Source organism: Apis dorsata, unplaced genomic scaffold (genome assembly GCF_000469605.1).
Source record: "Apis dorsata unplaced genomic scaffold, Apis dorsata 1.3 scaffold_741, whole genome shotgun sequence".
In the NCBI taxonomy this organism is placed as follows: domain Eukaryota; kingdom Metazoa; phylum Arthropoda; class Insecta; order Hymenoptera; family Apidae; genus Apis; species Apis dorsata.
Window position 1 is genome coordinate 23,585 of NW_006263902.1, and position 14,932 is coordinate 38,516.

The 14,932-nt window shown below is 23.4% G+C and overlaps 3 protein-coding genes across 7 annotated transcripts; 2 read left to right on the top strand and 1 right to left on the bottom strand.

Moving 5' to 3' along the window:
• Window positions 1-2,742: 2,742 nt before the first annotated feature.
• On the bottom strand, window positions 2,743-8,280 carry LOC102672460 (protein shuttle craft). Of its 3 annotated transcripts, none has more exons than XM_031513793.1 (10): window positions 8,159-8,280; window positions 6,203-7,803; window positions 5,944-6,117; window positions 5,451-5,840; window positions 5,093-5,374; window positions 4,716-5,006; window positions 4,077-4,540; window positions 3,421-3,951; window positions 3,239-3,345; window positions 2,743-3,135 (listed from the first exon to the last, which is right to left on the bottom strand). In XM_031513793.1, exons 2-10 carry the CDS (start codon window positions 7,671-7,673, stop codon window positions 3,036-3,038), a joined length of 3,810 nt encoding a protein of 1,269 aa, XP_031369653.1. In that variant the 5' UTR covers window positions 7,674-7,803; window positions 8,159-8,280; the 3' UTR covers window positions 2,743-3,035. The 3 variants fall into 3 exon arrangements, with proteins under 3 accessions (XP_031369653.1, XP_031369654.1, XP_006622755.1); XM_031513794.1 differs by having other exon boundaries at window positions 6,203-7,680; window positions 8,159-8,233; XM_006622692.2 differs by having other exon boundaries at window positions 7,910-8,173.
• LOC102673700 (histone acetyltransferase KAT2A) lies at window positions 8,239-12,171 on the top strand. Of its 3 annotated transcripts, XM_006622703.2 has the most exons (6): window positions 8,239-8,472; window positions 8,594-9,562; window positions 9,642-10,202; window positions 10,296-11,020; window positions 11,122-11,320; window positions 11,554-12,171. In XM_006622703.2, exons 2-5 carry the CDS (start codon window positions 8,601-8,603, stop codon window positions 11,313-11,315), a joined length of 2,442 nt encoding a protein of 813 aa, XP_006622766.1. In that variant the 5' UTR covers window positions 8,239-8,472; window positions 8,594-8,600; the 3' UTR covers window positions 11,316-11,320; window positions 11,554-12,171. The 3 variants fall into 3 exon arrangements, with proteins under 3 accessions (XP_006622766.1, XP_031369655.1, XP_031369656.1); XM_031513795.1 differs by lacking the exon at window positions 11,554-12,171 and having other exon boundaries at window positions 11,122-11,534; XM_031513796.1 differs by lacking the exon at window positions 11,554-12,171 and having other exon boundaries at window positions 8,275-8,293; window positions 11,122-11,534.
• A 439-nt stretch (window positions 12,172-12,610) lies between these two features.
• LOC102673828 (actin, clone 403-like) lies at window positions 12,611-14,926 on the top strand. The gene is made up of 4 exons (XM_006622704.2): window positions 12,611-12,767; window positions 13,165-13,543; window positions 14,115-14,350; window positions 14,505-14,926. Exons 1-4 carry the CDS (start codon window positions 12,642-12,644, stop codon window positions 14,892-14,894), a joined length of 1,131 nt encoding a protein of 376 aa, XP_006622767.1. The 5' UTR covers window positions 12,611-12,641; the 3' UTR covers window positions 14,895-14,926.
• The last annotated feature ends 6 nt before the right edge of the window (window positions 14,927-14,932 follow it).

The window sequence follows — 14,932 nt, forward strand, 5'->3', positions numbered from 1 at the left end:
AAAATATTTTTAAATATATTTTTAAAATATTAAATTTTATTTAAATTGTTATTCCACAATTTACAAAAAAATATTTATTATATTGTTTTTACAATTATTAAAATCTTTACAATTATGACTAATAAAAAAACATGAATATATAATTCTATTAAATGAAATATAAAAGATTCTTTTCTTAAATTTAAATTTAATAAAATATAATTAAATAATAATTTTAATTATGAAAAAATTAAAAATAATTAAATAATTAATTAAAATATTATTTAAATGAATATAGCAATAGATCAATATACTATTTTAAACTGAATAAATACGTGTTCTAACAAAAATTATATATAAAAGTAAATTTTTAAAAAAATTTTACACAGAAAATATTCTTCTAAAGAATACATTTTATTGATTAAAAAATGTTTCTATTTTTTAAATTAAATTAATTCTTAAATACTTTTAAATTTTTAAATTATTTTGATAATATTTTTAATTTCTTCTTTTTTAAAACAAAGATAAAATTTTTATATCAAAATAGAATAATGAATCTTTACAAAAAAATTAAACTTCCTAAAAAAATAAAAACCTAAAATTTGTATATAAAAAATAAAAAAGTATTGTAATAATAGATAAACCACTCATAAAAAATTTTTACTTTATATTTATTGCACCAATTAATAAACAATAATAATATCAATTCATCTTTGAAGTGCCCTACTACTAAATGTTCAAAAAATCTTTATAATTGATATATAATTAATCTCTTTACAAATGCAAGTTGTAACAGTGTTGTGATCCTACATGTGATATACAATTTGTGTCTAGAATAGGAGGCCATTTTACGCTTATGTAAGTGTCAAGTTACAATATAACAAACTACCTTATGAGATAAGAGACTGGATAATTTTCATTACTAGTTTGTAAAAATGTTATTTGTTATTTAATTTTTCATAAATCCTTTTGTATAAAAATATTAAGTTTTTTTTAAATAATTTTTATAATCTGACAATTGTTGGAAAATTATTCATTACTTTTATATTAAAATTATAAATATTTTATATTAACATATTTTTATATTCTTATATAATAATATCAATTACTGTATAATATTAAAATTATTTGTCAAAATGATATAATTTCATCATTTTAATAAAAATAGTATTTTTATATATTTTGTATGCTGATATATGTGAGAAACAGAAAGAGAGAGAATGTGTGTAATTTATACATATGAAATTTTAATATGTGAAATATATTAAATCAGAAGATTTTCATCATATATTAAAATGATTATTTTTTTAATGTTATTTACATTATTAAAATTTAGATTTGAAGAATTAAATATATTCAAATCATTAATAGCACATTATCATGGAAAAAAATGCATAAAATATAATGTAAATAATTATACTTACACAAGCATGAAATGTCTCACTATTTGTTTAGGAATAACATAGATAAATGTTTAATGTGCCAAATACTTGTATTATCAATATAAAATGTTTACAAAGATTAATTTACATAAATTAATCTTTTAAAATTATTCAGATAAATTAATATTTATATACACTTCAATATATGTACAATAACAAATAATATTTTAATTGAATTGATGAATATTGTTTGAGATGATAGTATACAATAAACTACTATTTTTATCAATGAATGTCAGATGAAAAATTGTCATACAAAATTAAATGAATAATTGCATAATAATAAAAATTTAAGATAATTTAAATAAAGTGTAGAGATTACTTCTTTATAAACTATTTCTCTGAAAATTTTATGAAATGTAATATTATATATGTATTTAAATATAAAATTGTATCTTTACTAAAATTTAAATGATCTACAGAATGAAAAATTAGAATAAAAAAAAAATAAAAAGATTTCAATAAAATTATTTGAGTTATATATATTTCTCTTTAATTAATAATATTCAAATCAAATATAGCAATAATTTTTATCAAAAATCTTTTTCCTTAGATTTTAAATAAATCTTTATTATATAATTTTTGATAGCAATAAAATTGTATTCATAATATCATTATAAAATTATTGCAATAATTAATTTGTATATATAACCAACTTTTCCCCAAAAAAATTATAAACAAAAATAAAAATCAGAAAATACTTTTTTTTTATATTTATATTTTGTATATATCTCAATAATCTTAAAAATAAATGAATAAAATCATAAGCAATTTAGATTAATCTTTTTCTTTTAATCATTACTTTATAAAAAAATATATATACTTTATGTATATACTTTATGTATGTATATTTTCTTGTAATTATATTTTTTTTATTATAACAATATTAAAAATTAATCAATGATTATTACATTTAATGAGGATGAAAAACTGCATTATTAAATTAAAATAATTTTTATTATTATAACATTGTAATTTTTATATTCTGATTCTATACATTTTAATATAGATTCCTTAGTAGGAATCATTTGTATTAGTATTATCGTCATGGTAATGTTATGTTTCGGTAAATTATCATAAAAATTCTCTTTTGGAAAAAGTAGTAGAAATGAGATGGAAAAACAAATAAAAATTTTATTTTACAATAGAATATCCATCATTTGTTCTCTTATTGCTTCCATTCAAATTAGACTTTTTCCAATAGTTCTTTCCTGCTGAAAATAGCTAATGAGACAACACTATGTAATTATTAAAGTATTTTTTATTAATGTTTTATGAATAATTTTATTTTTTATTTTTAAAAAGAAAAAAGAAAAAGTTACATTTAATTATATTTAATTTAATAATTTGTTTCTGAACTTCTTCTATCTTTTGATAGAAAATGATAATATACATAGTAGAAAATAAAGTCGCACAAATTCGCATTTCTCATAAATTGAACAGCATTAATTTAAACAATAATATTATAATAATGTTATATATTTTTATAAAGAATAAATGTTATTAAAATGTTTAATTAATCAATTATATATTTAACAACACATTTTTATCTAATATGACATTAATTGTATCACTTATATTACTTACATTTTACATAATACAGAGATAGTAATCTTAACCTTGATAATCAAAATAATCTATTTCTGGTTCTGATGTTTTTATGCTTGATGTGTCTGGTTTTTGAGTTTTTTTCGCAGGCAGTGATAATATTGTCCTAAAAAAAAAGAAAGTAATTAGAAAATTATGATATGATATTTTAATATTTATAATACTCATTTATTTTTTCTTTTTTTTAAAATAATATATATGCTACTTACTTCACAGATCCATCAGTTTTTGTAGTATTTAACATTGGACCTGGAACTTTTCTTTGACCATTTTCTCGTTGTACAATTTCTAATAAACTATAGCTAGGTAACCAACACTATAATTATAAAATCAGGAAATTAATTTGTGAAATTAATTTAATTTTATTGTTTAAATATTATAAAGAAATTACTTTATCTTTTACAGCAGTTGCAACAACATTTCTTTTTGGCTCCTGATCATATGCCTGACTTTCACAACCAAAATGTTCACAAGATTCGTGAATGAAATGACGCTTATCTTTATTCATGCTGTCAAAAGAATAACTGCGTGATTTTTGTTTAGAAATCTTTGCTAACTGAACCAACTCTGTTAATTTTTCATGAACCATTTGACAAAAATGCGGATCCTTTTTAGCCCATTGTTTCATAAAATCACTATATCTAGGCATTAATTTTCCACTTAAATCTGGATTTATAATTTGTAAACCTAATGCCAATCTTCTATTTCGTTCTATTATTTTACATTCATCATTACATTCTAAAGTTTTTAACTGGTTTTGTTTTTTTACTCCTTGACCAAACACTTCTTCCAAATTAATAGAATGCCCTAGTTGCATATCAGCCATTTTACTAGCTAATATACTACTTGCTATTCTTTGATATTCTTTAGAATTTTCGGCACAAACACGAAACATAGTTCTATGTCCACATTGACATGTCACCTGTAAAAAATGATTTTTATCAATAAAATTATAATATAAAAATATTATAAAAATTCGTTATATTTATATTTTAACATACAAACAAATAATAAATCTTATTTTTTTAAACAAATTTAAATAATTACCTTAACCATTTCCTTACAAGGTGTATCTGGACATTTACCCTCATGACATGGAGCAGCACAAATATGTCCACACATTTCCCTTAAAGTAGTGCAAGGTTGAGAACATTGTTGTCCTGGTTTTTCACATGGTCCAGGATGACAAATAGTAATACATTTATGTCGACCACAAGATATGGGTTTATTACATGATAAACCACATGAAATTTCATTAACATGACATGGCACAGCTTTTCGTAATTCGTGTTTACCATGACACCATCTTTGAGTGAGAACAGTACAAGGTGGGCAAGTTATTTCACTATGACAATTATGCAATATTTCATGCCCACAAGAATGCTGGCGAGAACAAGGTTTATCACATACAGGTCTTCTTGTTCCACATGGAACAGGAGGATATATCACTGAAGATCCACATTCACAATATAATTCATCAAAACTACTACGCCAGCAAGGTTGACATCTCCCTATATTAAAATATATTACTTTAAGTTTTTATACACAATAATAGCTCAAAGTTGAATTAGTAATATATATCAAACTATCACGTATTATTTTTTCTTTCCATTACAAACTATTTTAAATTTTTTTAATTACAAAAATTAATTTTGAAATTTGTCTATAATTAACATAATTTAATACCTTTATGACATCTTTGTTCACATTTATGTCTACCACAACTTAAAGTTTTAGAACAAATTAATGGACAAATATGTTCTATTTCTATACAACATAATTGATTACATTTGTGCTTGCCACAAGATCTTTTCTTTATACATTTTTTTTCACATCTTGCATCATCAGCTTTTGATATCAAATCTTTACAAGCTATTTCTCTATCCATATTTCCGCAACGGCATTTAACATCTGTAGATAAATCACAAACAGGACAATCTCCTTCATGACATCTTGCTTTACATTTATGAGGATTATCTACAAATAATATATTATATTACAATTTCTTATAATTTTCTTATCTTAATGAAATATGTATAGTATCTCTAATTTAAACTACTCACTGGGTTGTCCACATTTTAAATTTTTCGAACATATTTTTTCACATATAGGAATTGGATCTAAACAACTTTGTCTTTTATCTGTTAATGGTGTTTGACCACAACAGCAGGTTGTAATTTTTTCAGGAATTAAAGAACAAGATTCACAAGCATCTGCATGACATAATTTTGTACAAGTATGATTGCCGCATTCTAATAATTTACCACAAACTGTTTCACAAGAATATGTAAGTGAAATATTATTTTGACAAGTTATTTCTCTTGTATTTTTACCACAAAAACATTCTGAAAATTAAATTTATCATCAGAATTAAATGTTTAATATTTTAATTAATATTAAATTATAGTTAAAAAAATATACTTTGTGTTATTGTTTCTTCACAATTTGCACATTCTCCATGATGACATTTCTTTTGACATTTATGTCTGCCACAATTTAAATTCTTATCACATATGGAATCACACAATAATAATTTATGAACACTACATTGCACTGTTTGCAAAGTTTTACCACAGCCACAATATTTTGCTACCATTGCAGTACATTGTGGACAAGATCCTGGGTGACATAAAAGAGTGCATTTATGAGGACAATTATTTTTTGACAACATTCTACCACAAATTTCACCACAGGAATGTGCAACATCTCTACGATTCCATTCAGGTGCTTTTGTTTTACCACAAAAACAAAAGTAGTCTTCAGGAATTATTAAATTAACATTTTGACATGCTGGGCATCTCCATCCATTTTCTATAACAATGCAAACAATTATTTATAATTGTATTCATATTAATTATTTATAGTTATTTATGTATAATTATTATATTATTAATTATAATTATTAATTAATTACCAGCTTGCGATGATTTTGCCCATTTTTTAATACATTTTAAGTGTAGAACATGATAGCAATTAGAACATGACCAAATATAATCATTTTGTTTAATATATTCACAACATACTAAACATTCCAATTGCCCCCTATTCAGCTGCTCTGTTAATCTTTCTCTTTGACTTGCATCATCATCTATATAACAAAGCAATTATGTTAAAAGTATAATATATAATATAATATATAATATATTAAATTAAAATTTAACTTATATACATACCAATTGGTGATCTTTTATTTTGTCCTCGTTTTTGAATATTATTTCTTTCGCTAATTTCTCTTTTATTTCGCCAATGTTCATTTCCTTTTTCTTTATTTCCAAATACATAATGTTTATTTTTATCTTTTTCTTTAAAAATTTCCATTTTACTTTCTTTATTATGTTCTTTAAACCCGCTATATCCCTGGTAATTATGTCTTTTTTCTTTTACTTCTTTTGTTTCTAATCCAGTTTCTTCACTAAAATTTTCTTTATATTCATTATATTCTCCATTGTTACATATTTGGCTTTTTACTTTAAATTTATCTTCTTTATAATAATTTTCTCTACTATATCCTTGATATTGAAATTGTTTTTCTTTATAATTTTCCTCTCTATTATATCTATCATTATATTTTCTTATACTTTTGTGATTATTATAAGTTTGTTTTAAGCCAGAATTATAGTAAGTTAATTCTTTAATTAGATTATGAGATTGTGAAATATCATTAGACTGTATATTATCAGCAATAATAGATTTTTCATCATTGTCCTCATTTGATAAATTTTTATTTTTATTTATATTTGATGATTCTCTTTCTCTTTTACTTAAATTTGTAAAAGAATCTTTTTTACTATTACAAGCATCATTGTTATTCATTGTACGTTTATTTGATGCATCTTCATTTACATATTTTGAATTTATTTGAGATTTTCCCGAATAATATTTGTTCGTAAAATATTTATTACCTAGAAATTTATAAGGTGTCTTCACTTGTTGTGGATAAGAATTTGTATTTGTATTTCTTTTATAACATTGATCTTGTTGTCCTTCTTTAGGTTTATAATTAGAACTTCTTTTGTTATTATATTTTTTTTCATGTCTATTTGCATTACAAAAGAAATATTTATTTGATTTTTTGTTATTTTCTTTAACACAAACATCTGAATCATTAATAGATTTTGTATTTAATAATTCATTATTTTTCTTTCTATCATCATCTTCTTTATTATTTGGTACAAATTCTTGTGCCATAACATGTAATTTTGAATGATTTGTTATGTTACTTGAAGTCTTTTTAATTCTTTTTATAGAATCATGTTTTATCTTATTCTTTAATAAATCATAATCAGAATTCCAGTTGTTTTCATATATATAACATTGTTGAGAATCAACATTTGGAAAATATTCTTGATTATTTAATACTTCTGTATTACCTACAGAATTTGTTACATGATCATGATAAGTACTTGTGGTCAATAAATTTGACATGACATTTGTATTTGATTGATAGAAAGTATTTGGATTATTTTGTTCAAATATAGGTTCATTTTGTACATAAAACTCGTGATTAGGTTGTAAATAATCATTATTTATATTATTAGGAAATAATGTCCAGTTTCTTGTTGTAGTTCCAGAAACATTTTGATCAGGATAAACGTAACAATTTTGATCATCTGGTCCTGAGTAAGAACCATCCCAAGTAGCCATAATTTTTCTAATGAGTATATTTATGAAATATTTTCTTCGTTATAATTTATTATACAATAAATATAACAACAATACAGTTATGCTTATAAATCTCTTTTGATACAATATTGAATTGACACGCAATCAAAACCTAAATATGATCAACTTATTATTCTAAAAATTTTATAAACTTAAATTATTTACATTTTAAAATAAAATATAATATGAATACTTAATAATTACAATATAATAAATACCTTAAGAATTCTGCAAAAAATAATATAAGAGCGATATTGTAAGACGAAAAGGTACGAAAGCGTTTTTACTCGTGACTTATCGAGCACGAATCATATAATCAAAACATGTAATTAAAATTTCATAGAAATTGCATATTCGAACAATTAAATCAAATTGTAATTGTGTGAAATAATATTTAGAAAATTTAGAATATTTTATAACAAAAAAATTTACATATTACATTTAACATAAAAGTTAATTGTACTTACAATGAGAGATCTTTAGAACCTTGTTAGATATTGAATGAACGAAAGAATTAATTTACTATTTATGGGATAGATGGCACTATAGCGTCATATTCAATTTAATTTACTACGATTCTTAATCTTTTATACTTATTTATGGTATTATAAATAAATATTGAAAATCATATATTATGCTATAAATATATTATCAATTTTATAAAATTTTTCTTTAATTATACATATATAATATTATGTTAAAGTGTTAATTTATTCAAAGATAGTATTATACTATTAATCTTCTAAATATATTTACAGGGTTATTCTCGTAATTTATTCTTGTAAGTTGCATTATTTTATTTTTAGATTTTTAATTTTATATATTATAAAAATTTATGTATTATAAATAACTATGTACTTTTTTAAATAAGTTTTAAATTATTTTTCTTACTTTTCATTTAGCAAAAATATGACAACAGAAGAAGGAAATCGTAACTCAACATTACAATCATTAGAAGAAAATGGTGTAACTAGTACATCACAACATGCAGGAAATAGTAGAGAATCAAATACTGCCAGATCTCAGGAACAAAGTAGTCGACAAAATAATCTGCAAAGAATACAACAAAGAAAACAACAAATGTTAAATTTACCACAAATGAAAAAAATATTAAAAATTGCAACATATAGTGCATGTAAAGTTGATGATTGCAAATGTATTGGATGGAAAAATTCTCAAATAATAACTAAATCTAAAAATGATTCACAACAACCTGTTATAAATTTTTTTGATCCTTGTAAAAGTTGTAAACATGTTTTAGAAAATCATGTTTCACATTTAACTAATCAATCAGAAGAAGAAATCAATAAATTATTATGTATGGTCATAGATGCTGATAATATTTTTCTAGGATTACAAAAAGAAGAAGATCCTGATACGAAAAAAGTTTATTTCTATTTATATAAACTTTTGAGAAAATGTATACAATCTATGACTAAACCTATAATAGAAGGTCCTTTAGGACAACCACCTTTTGAACGACCTAGTATTGCAAAAGCAGTAATGAATTTTGTTGCTTATAAATATGGTCATTTACCACAAAGAGATATGCAAGCTATGTGTGATATGGCAAAGATGTTTTTACATTGCTTAAATCATTGGAACTTTGATCCACTTAGTGCTAGAAGAGGCACAATCAGTGCAGAGGAAGCTCCTGCATATAAAATCAATCATACTCGTTGGCTTGTGTTCTGTCATATACCAGCATTTTGTGATTCATTACCTCATTACGATACATCTCTAGTTTTTGGACGAACATTTGTTCAAGCTGTTTTTAAACCTGTTTCTAGACAATTATTAGATAAATGTCATAGTGAACGAGATAAATTGGCACCAGAGAAAAGAGTAATAGTATTAACACATTTTCCTAAGTATATAAAACTTTTCATTTTTGTTTCATATTATTTTATTAATTGATGTATAATATATTTATTTGATTTAATTTTTTAGATTCTTATCAATGTTAGAAACAGAAATTTATTCTGATAATTCACCAATCTGGGATCCTGATTACAAACAAGTACCTCCTACTTATTTACAATCTGCTTTGGAATCAAAAGCAAATCAAACAAGAAGAACAGGTGAATTTGAAAAAGTCACTGTTCCACCAAATGATAAAGATAATTATACAACAATTAATATAAGTCCTGGTATAAAAAAAATTCACGAAAAAAGATCACATTCTGAAGGTCGTTCAGATGTAAAAAGAAGAAAAAATGAAGAAATTTTTGAAGATTTATCAGAAGAAACAGTTGCTGAAATTGTTGCAACCATTAATGATCCTAATTATATGTGTGGACCTGATGCAGTATTTCCACCAAATGTTCCACGAGATGAAACTGCTAAAATTGAAGAAAGCAGAAAGATTATAGAATTTCATGTAGTTGGAAACAGTTTAACACAACCAGTTTCTAAACAAACAATGCTTTGGTTAATTGGACTACATAATGTATTTAGCCATCAATTACCTAAAATGCCAAAAGAATATATATCTCAATTAGTTTTTGACCCGTTAAGTATACTATAATATAATAAGTATATTATATAATAGAATAAGTATATTTTTTTGATTACATTTTTTTATAATATTTTCTTTATTTATAGAAAACATAAAACATTAGCCCTAATAAAAGATGGTCGACCAATTGGTGGTATCTGTTTTCGAATGTTTCCCACTCAAGGTTTTACAGAAATAGTATTTTGTGCTCTTACCAGTGAAGAACAAGTTAAAGGCTATGGTACACACTTAATGAACATGCTTAAAGATTATCATATAAAAAATAATATATTACATTTTCTTACATTTGCGGATGAATTTGCAATTGGATATTTCAAAAAACAAGGATTTAGTAAAGATATAAAATTACCTCGATCGATGTATCAAGGATATATTAAGGATTATGAGGGTGCAACATTAATGCATTGTGAATTAAATGCAAAAATTGTATATACTGAATTCACGGCTGTTATACGAAAACAAAAAGAAATTATTAAAAAGCTAATTCATCAAAGACAACAGGAAATACAAAAAGTCCATCCTGGTTTAACATGTTTCAAAGAAGGTGTTAGAGGAATTCCAGTAGAGTCTATTCCTGGTATTCGTGAAACTGGTTGGAAAAATTATGCTCAGACAAGAACAAGAGGAGTAGCTAAAGGAACTCAAGGACCAGAACCAATGGAAGCATGCTTAGATATCACAGATTCTTTATATAATGCATTAAAAAATGTTTTAAATAGTGTAAAAAACCACAGTACAGCATGGCCATTTTTAAAGCCTGTGGATAAAAATGATGTGCCAGATTATTATGATCATATTAAATATCCAATGGGTAAATATAATGAGAATTCAAATTATTATTAATCATTATTAATAATAAAAATAAATAATAAAAATGAAATTTTTAGTAATTTATATTTTTATACTTTTCAGATCTCAAAACTATGACTGAACGATTAAAAGCTAGATATTATGTTACAAGAAGATTATTTATTGCAGATATGACACGAATTTTTACTAATTGTCGTTTATATAACAGTCCCGATACTGAATATTATCGATGTGCTAATGCTTTAGAAAAATATTTCCAAACAAGAATGAAAGAAATTGGTCTTTGGGATAAATAAAAAATGTAAATTAAAAATAAATAATCATAGCTATAATTTCATTTGTAAATATAGTAATTTAAAATTAGTTAATTTGACAAAGAAAAAATTTTTAAAAGAATAAGAAAAATAATAAAAAATAAATTTATTTATTTATTTACCTATACAATGTCTATCTTTGAAATGAGTTAAAAATATTTATATTTAATATTTGCAATTTATAATAAATTTAATATTATATTCTTTTATCATTTTACACTCCAAAAGAAACGATTAAAAATAGAATATACAACTAATTCAAATTAGATACTTAATTTCACGGCCTAATTATGAGGATTAGTCGAACAGTTAATTAACGAATGTAATACACCGATTATAACGAGATTCTGCATAGTGATTATTCTATGGAACAGTGAATCTCTAAAATGCGTTAATTCTGGAAGACTTAGTAAACTGAAATTTCCATTTTCTATAAATATAATTAACTAAAATGAAATAAAATTAAAATAACAATAAACATTTGTATATAAAATATATTTTTTTTTAAATACAATTAAAAATTTATATACAAGGAAGAAAAATTCTTTTCTTTCTTTAATAAATTGTCTATGTATAGACTATTTAATTTTGTAATTCTTCACATATATATTTAATAAAATAAAAGTTTGGTTTTCACTTTCATTGATAAATTATAATTTACTTGTTCATGAATACAAATGAAGTAATCTAAATTATTTTAGTTAACAAAATTTAACATTGCTAAAGAGACGCGGAAATACCTTGTATGCTCTACTTCTTATAAAGTCTGTATGAACTTTAGTAACAATCTCTTAATTGGCATATATAAAAAACCAATTAAATTCTATCATAAAGTATTTATTTCAACTTTTATATTAAATATAATCATATCATTACTGTTATATGTTAGAAATATTGCATTATTAATACAATTATTATTCAAATTTTAAATTAAATTATATTAATTATAACAAATTTATTATCAATAAAAATATAAATAATAAAATAAATAATTAGATTTAAATATCAATGATATTTATTTGGAATTATAGAAATACAATGTACGAAAATTACTTCATTACATTAACTTGTACATATACTAATTCATTGAAGTGCTAGAAACTATTTAATATATAGGCATGAATGCATAGAGGTAGTATAAAAAGAGGGGGCATCAATATAAAGGAGCTCCATTCTTCAGCAGAAACAATATTAAAGAAGTCAATGTACTGTCGAGATAGTGCAAAATCTAGTCAAAAAAGCTTTTTACTATTTTTGGCAACCAACTTTAATCTTTTTGTATACAAGTAAAATAATTTTTGATTTAAAATGTGTGATGACGACGTAGCAGCTTTAGTAGTAGATAATGGATCAGGCATGTGTAAGGCAGGATTTGCAGGAGATGATGCTCCACGTGCTGTATTCCCTTCTATTGTTGGAAGACCTAGATATCAGGTAAAATTTATAATTAATAATTAATAATTAATAATTAATAAATTTAATTATTCATTAATTTATTTATATTATAAAATATTAATTTAATTTTATTCATTTTTCTGAAAATTAACAAGAATTTATCAAATTCATAAATAATTTTTCTTTGTGTATATATATATAATTATAAAATAATTGTGTTTTTATCATAATTTATAATTAAAAAAAATATTCTTAATATTATCAAATTATACAATTTTTAAATTTTAAAAATTCGATATAATAAAAATTCAATATTTAAATTTATAAGAAATTTACAAGGAAAAATTAATATTTATTATTTTATTTTTTTTTAATTTGAAAAATCAAATTAAAAAATTTATTTTTATTCTGAAAACAATAAAAATAATTATAATAGGGAATTATGGTTGGTATGGGACAAAAGGATAGTTATGTGGGAGATGAAGCACAAAGTAAAAGAGGTGTTTTAACAGTTAAATATCCAATTGAACATGGTATTGTAACAAATTGGGATGATATGGAAAAAATATGGCATCATACATTCTATAATGAATTAAGGATTGCTCCGGAAGAACACCCCGTTCTTCTGACTGAAGCTCCTTTGAATCCTAAAGCTAATCGAGAGAAGATGACACAAATTATGTTTGAAACTTTTAATTCTCCAGCAATGTATGTCGCCATACAAGCTGTTTTATCACTTTACGCTTCAGGACGCACTACAGGCATTGTTCTAGATAGCGGAGATGGAGTTTCACACACAGTACCAATTTACGAGGGTACGTTTTATTTATTTCAATCAAAAAATTATTTTTTTGAATCATATTCTTTTGTTTAAAATTCATGTAATTTATATTATAAGATTAAAACCTTTTACTAATATAGTACATAGTTTTCATTAATTTTTATATTAATTTACTTTTCTTTATAATATTAAAAAAATAATATTAAAAAAATAAATATTTTTGTTACAAAAATTATATATTTTTATAATCAATATTGTGTAATTTTATCGCGACAAGATATTTTTACATACTAAATGAAAATGGTATTCTTCATTTTTTTTATTTGAAATATTTAATTATCCAAATTTTATTCAATTTTTATTTTTTAATTCAAATAAAAATTGAGAAAAAAGTTTATCTTATTTATAAATATAATAAATTCTTACATTTTTCTTACAAATTTTTTGTTAAAATATTGTAATATAAAAATTATTTTTTAATGATTATTTTAAAGTTTAATATTTTTATCAAAATTCTTGTAAATTTTTATACAATTTTGTTTAAAAAATGATACATATATTAATTTTATCATTTCAAATACAATGAAAAATTCTATTTGATCCAGGATATGCATTACCGCATGCAATTTTACGTATGGATTTGGCTGGTCGTGATTTAACGGATTATCTTATGAAAATTCTAACGGAAAGAGGATATTCTTTTACCACTACCGCAGAGCGTGAAATCGTTCGAGATATTAAAGAAAAATTGTGTTATGTGGCTTTGGACTTTCAGCAAGAAATGGCTACGGCTGCTGGTTCAAGTGCTTTGGAAAAAAGCTATGAATTACCAGATGGTCAGGTAATTTTAACTTATACATCATTTATAATTTTTCTCCGATCTATCTGCATTTATAATAAATTTATATACAATTAAAAATATATATTTAAAAATTGATTATTTGATATAACTTCTAAAATGTTTAAATTGGCGAATTAATTAAGATTAATTTTAGGTGATTACTATCGGAAACGAACGTTTCCGTTGCCCAGAAGCAATGTTTCAGCCAAGTTTCCTCGGCATGGAATCATGCGGGATACATGAAACAACTTATAATTCAATTATGAAATGCGATGTTGATATTCGTAAGGATTTGTATGCGAATTCGGTTCTATCGGGCGGTACCACCATGTATCCGGGTATTGCGGACAGAATGCAAAAGGAAATAACGGCACTGGCTCCATCCACAATGAAAATCAAGATAATCGCGCCTCCGGAAAGGAAATACTCGGTCTGGATCGGTGGTTCGATCTTGGCCAGCTTAAGTACGTTCCAGCAAATGTGGATCTCGAAACAAGAGTATGACGAATCGGGACCATCCATTGTACACAGAAAGTGTTTCTAATTTTTTTTTTTTTTTTTGCTATGATTTCAAAAGAAATT

Excerpts from the sequence above, each read along its gene's own strand:
- LOC102672460 (XM_031513793.1), bottom strand. The coding sequence starts at position 7,673 with ATGGCTACTTGGGATGGTTCTTACTCAGGACCAGATGATCAAAATTGT. Across the intron at positions 3,346-3,420 it reads CAACTGCTGTAAAAGATAAA|TGTTGGTTACCTAGCTATAG; the intron begins GTAATTTCTTTA and ends TTATAATTATAG. Across the intron at positions 3,136-3,238 it reads AAAACTGATGGATCTGTGAA|GACAATATTATCACTGCCTG; the intron begins GTAAGTAGCATA and ends CTTTTTTTTTAG.
- LOC102673828 (XM_006622704.2), top strand. The coding sequence starts at position 12,642 with ATGTGTGATGACGACGTAGCAGCTTTAGTAGTAGATAATGGATCAGGC. Across the intron at positions 12,768-13,164 it reads TTGGAAGACCTAGATATCAG|GGAATTATGGTTGGTATGGG; the intron begins GTAAAATTTATA and ends TAATTATAATAG. Across the intron at positions 14,351-14,504 it reads ATGAATTACCAGATGGTCAG|GTGATTACTATCGGAAACGA; the intron begins GTAATTTTAACT and ends GATTAATTTTAG.
- LOC102673700 (XM_006622703.2), top strand. The coding sequence starts at position 8,601 with ATGACAACAGAAGAAGGAAATCGTAACTCAACATTACAATCATTAGAA. Across the intron at positions 10,203-10,295 it reads TCTCAATTAGTTTTTGACCC|AAAACATAAAACATTAGCCC; the intron begins GTTAAGTATACT and ends CTTTATTTATAG. Across the intron at positions 11,021-11,121 it reads TCATATTAAATATCCAATGG|ATCTCAAAACTATGACTGAA; the intron begins GTAAATATAATG and ends TATACTTTTCAG.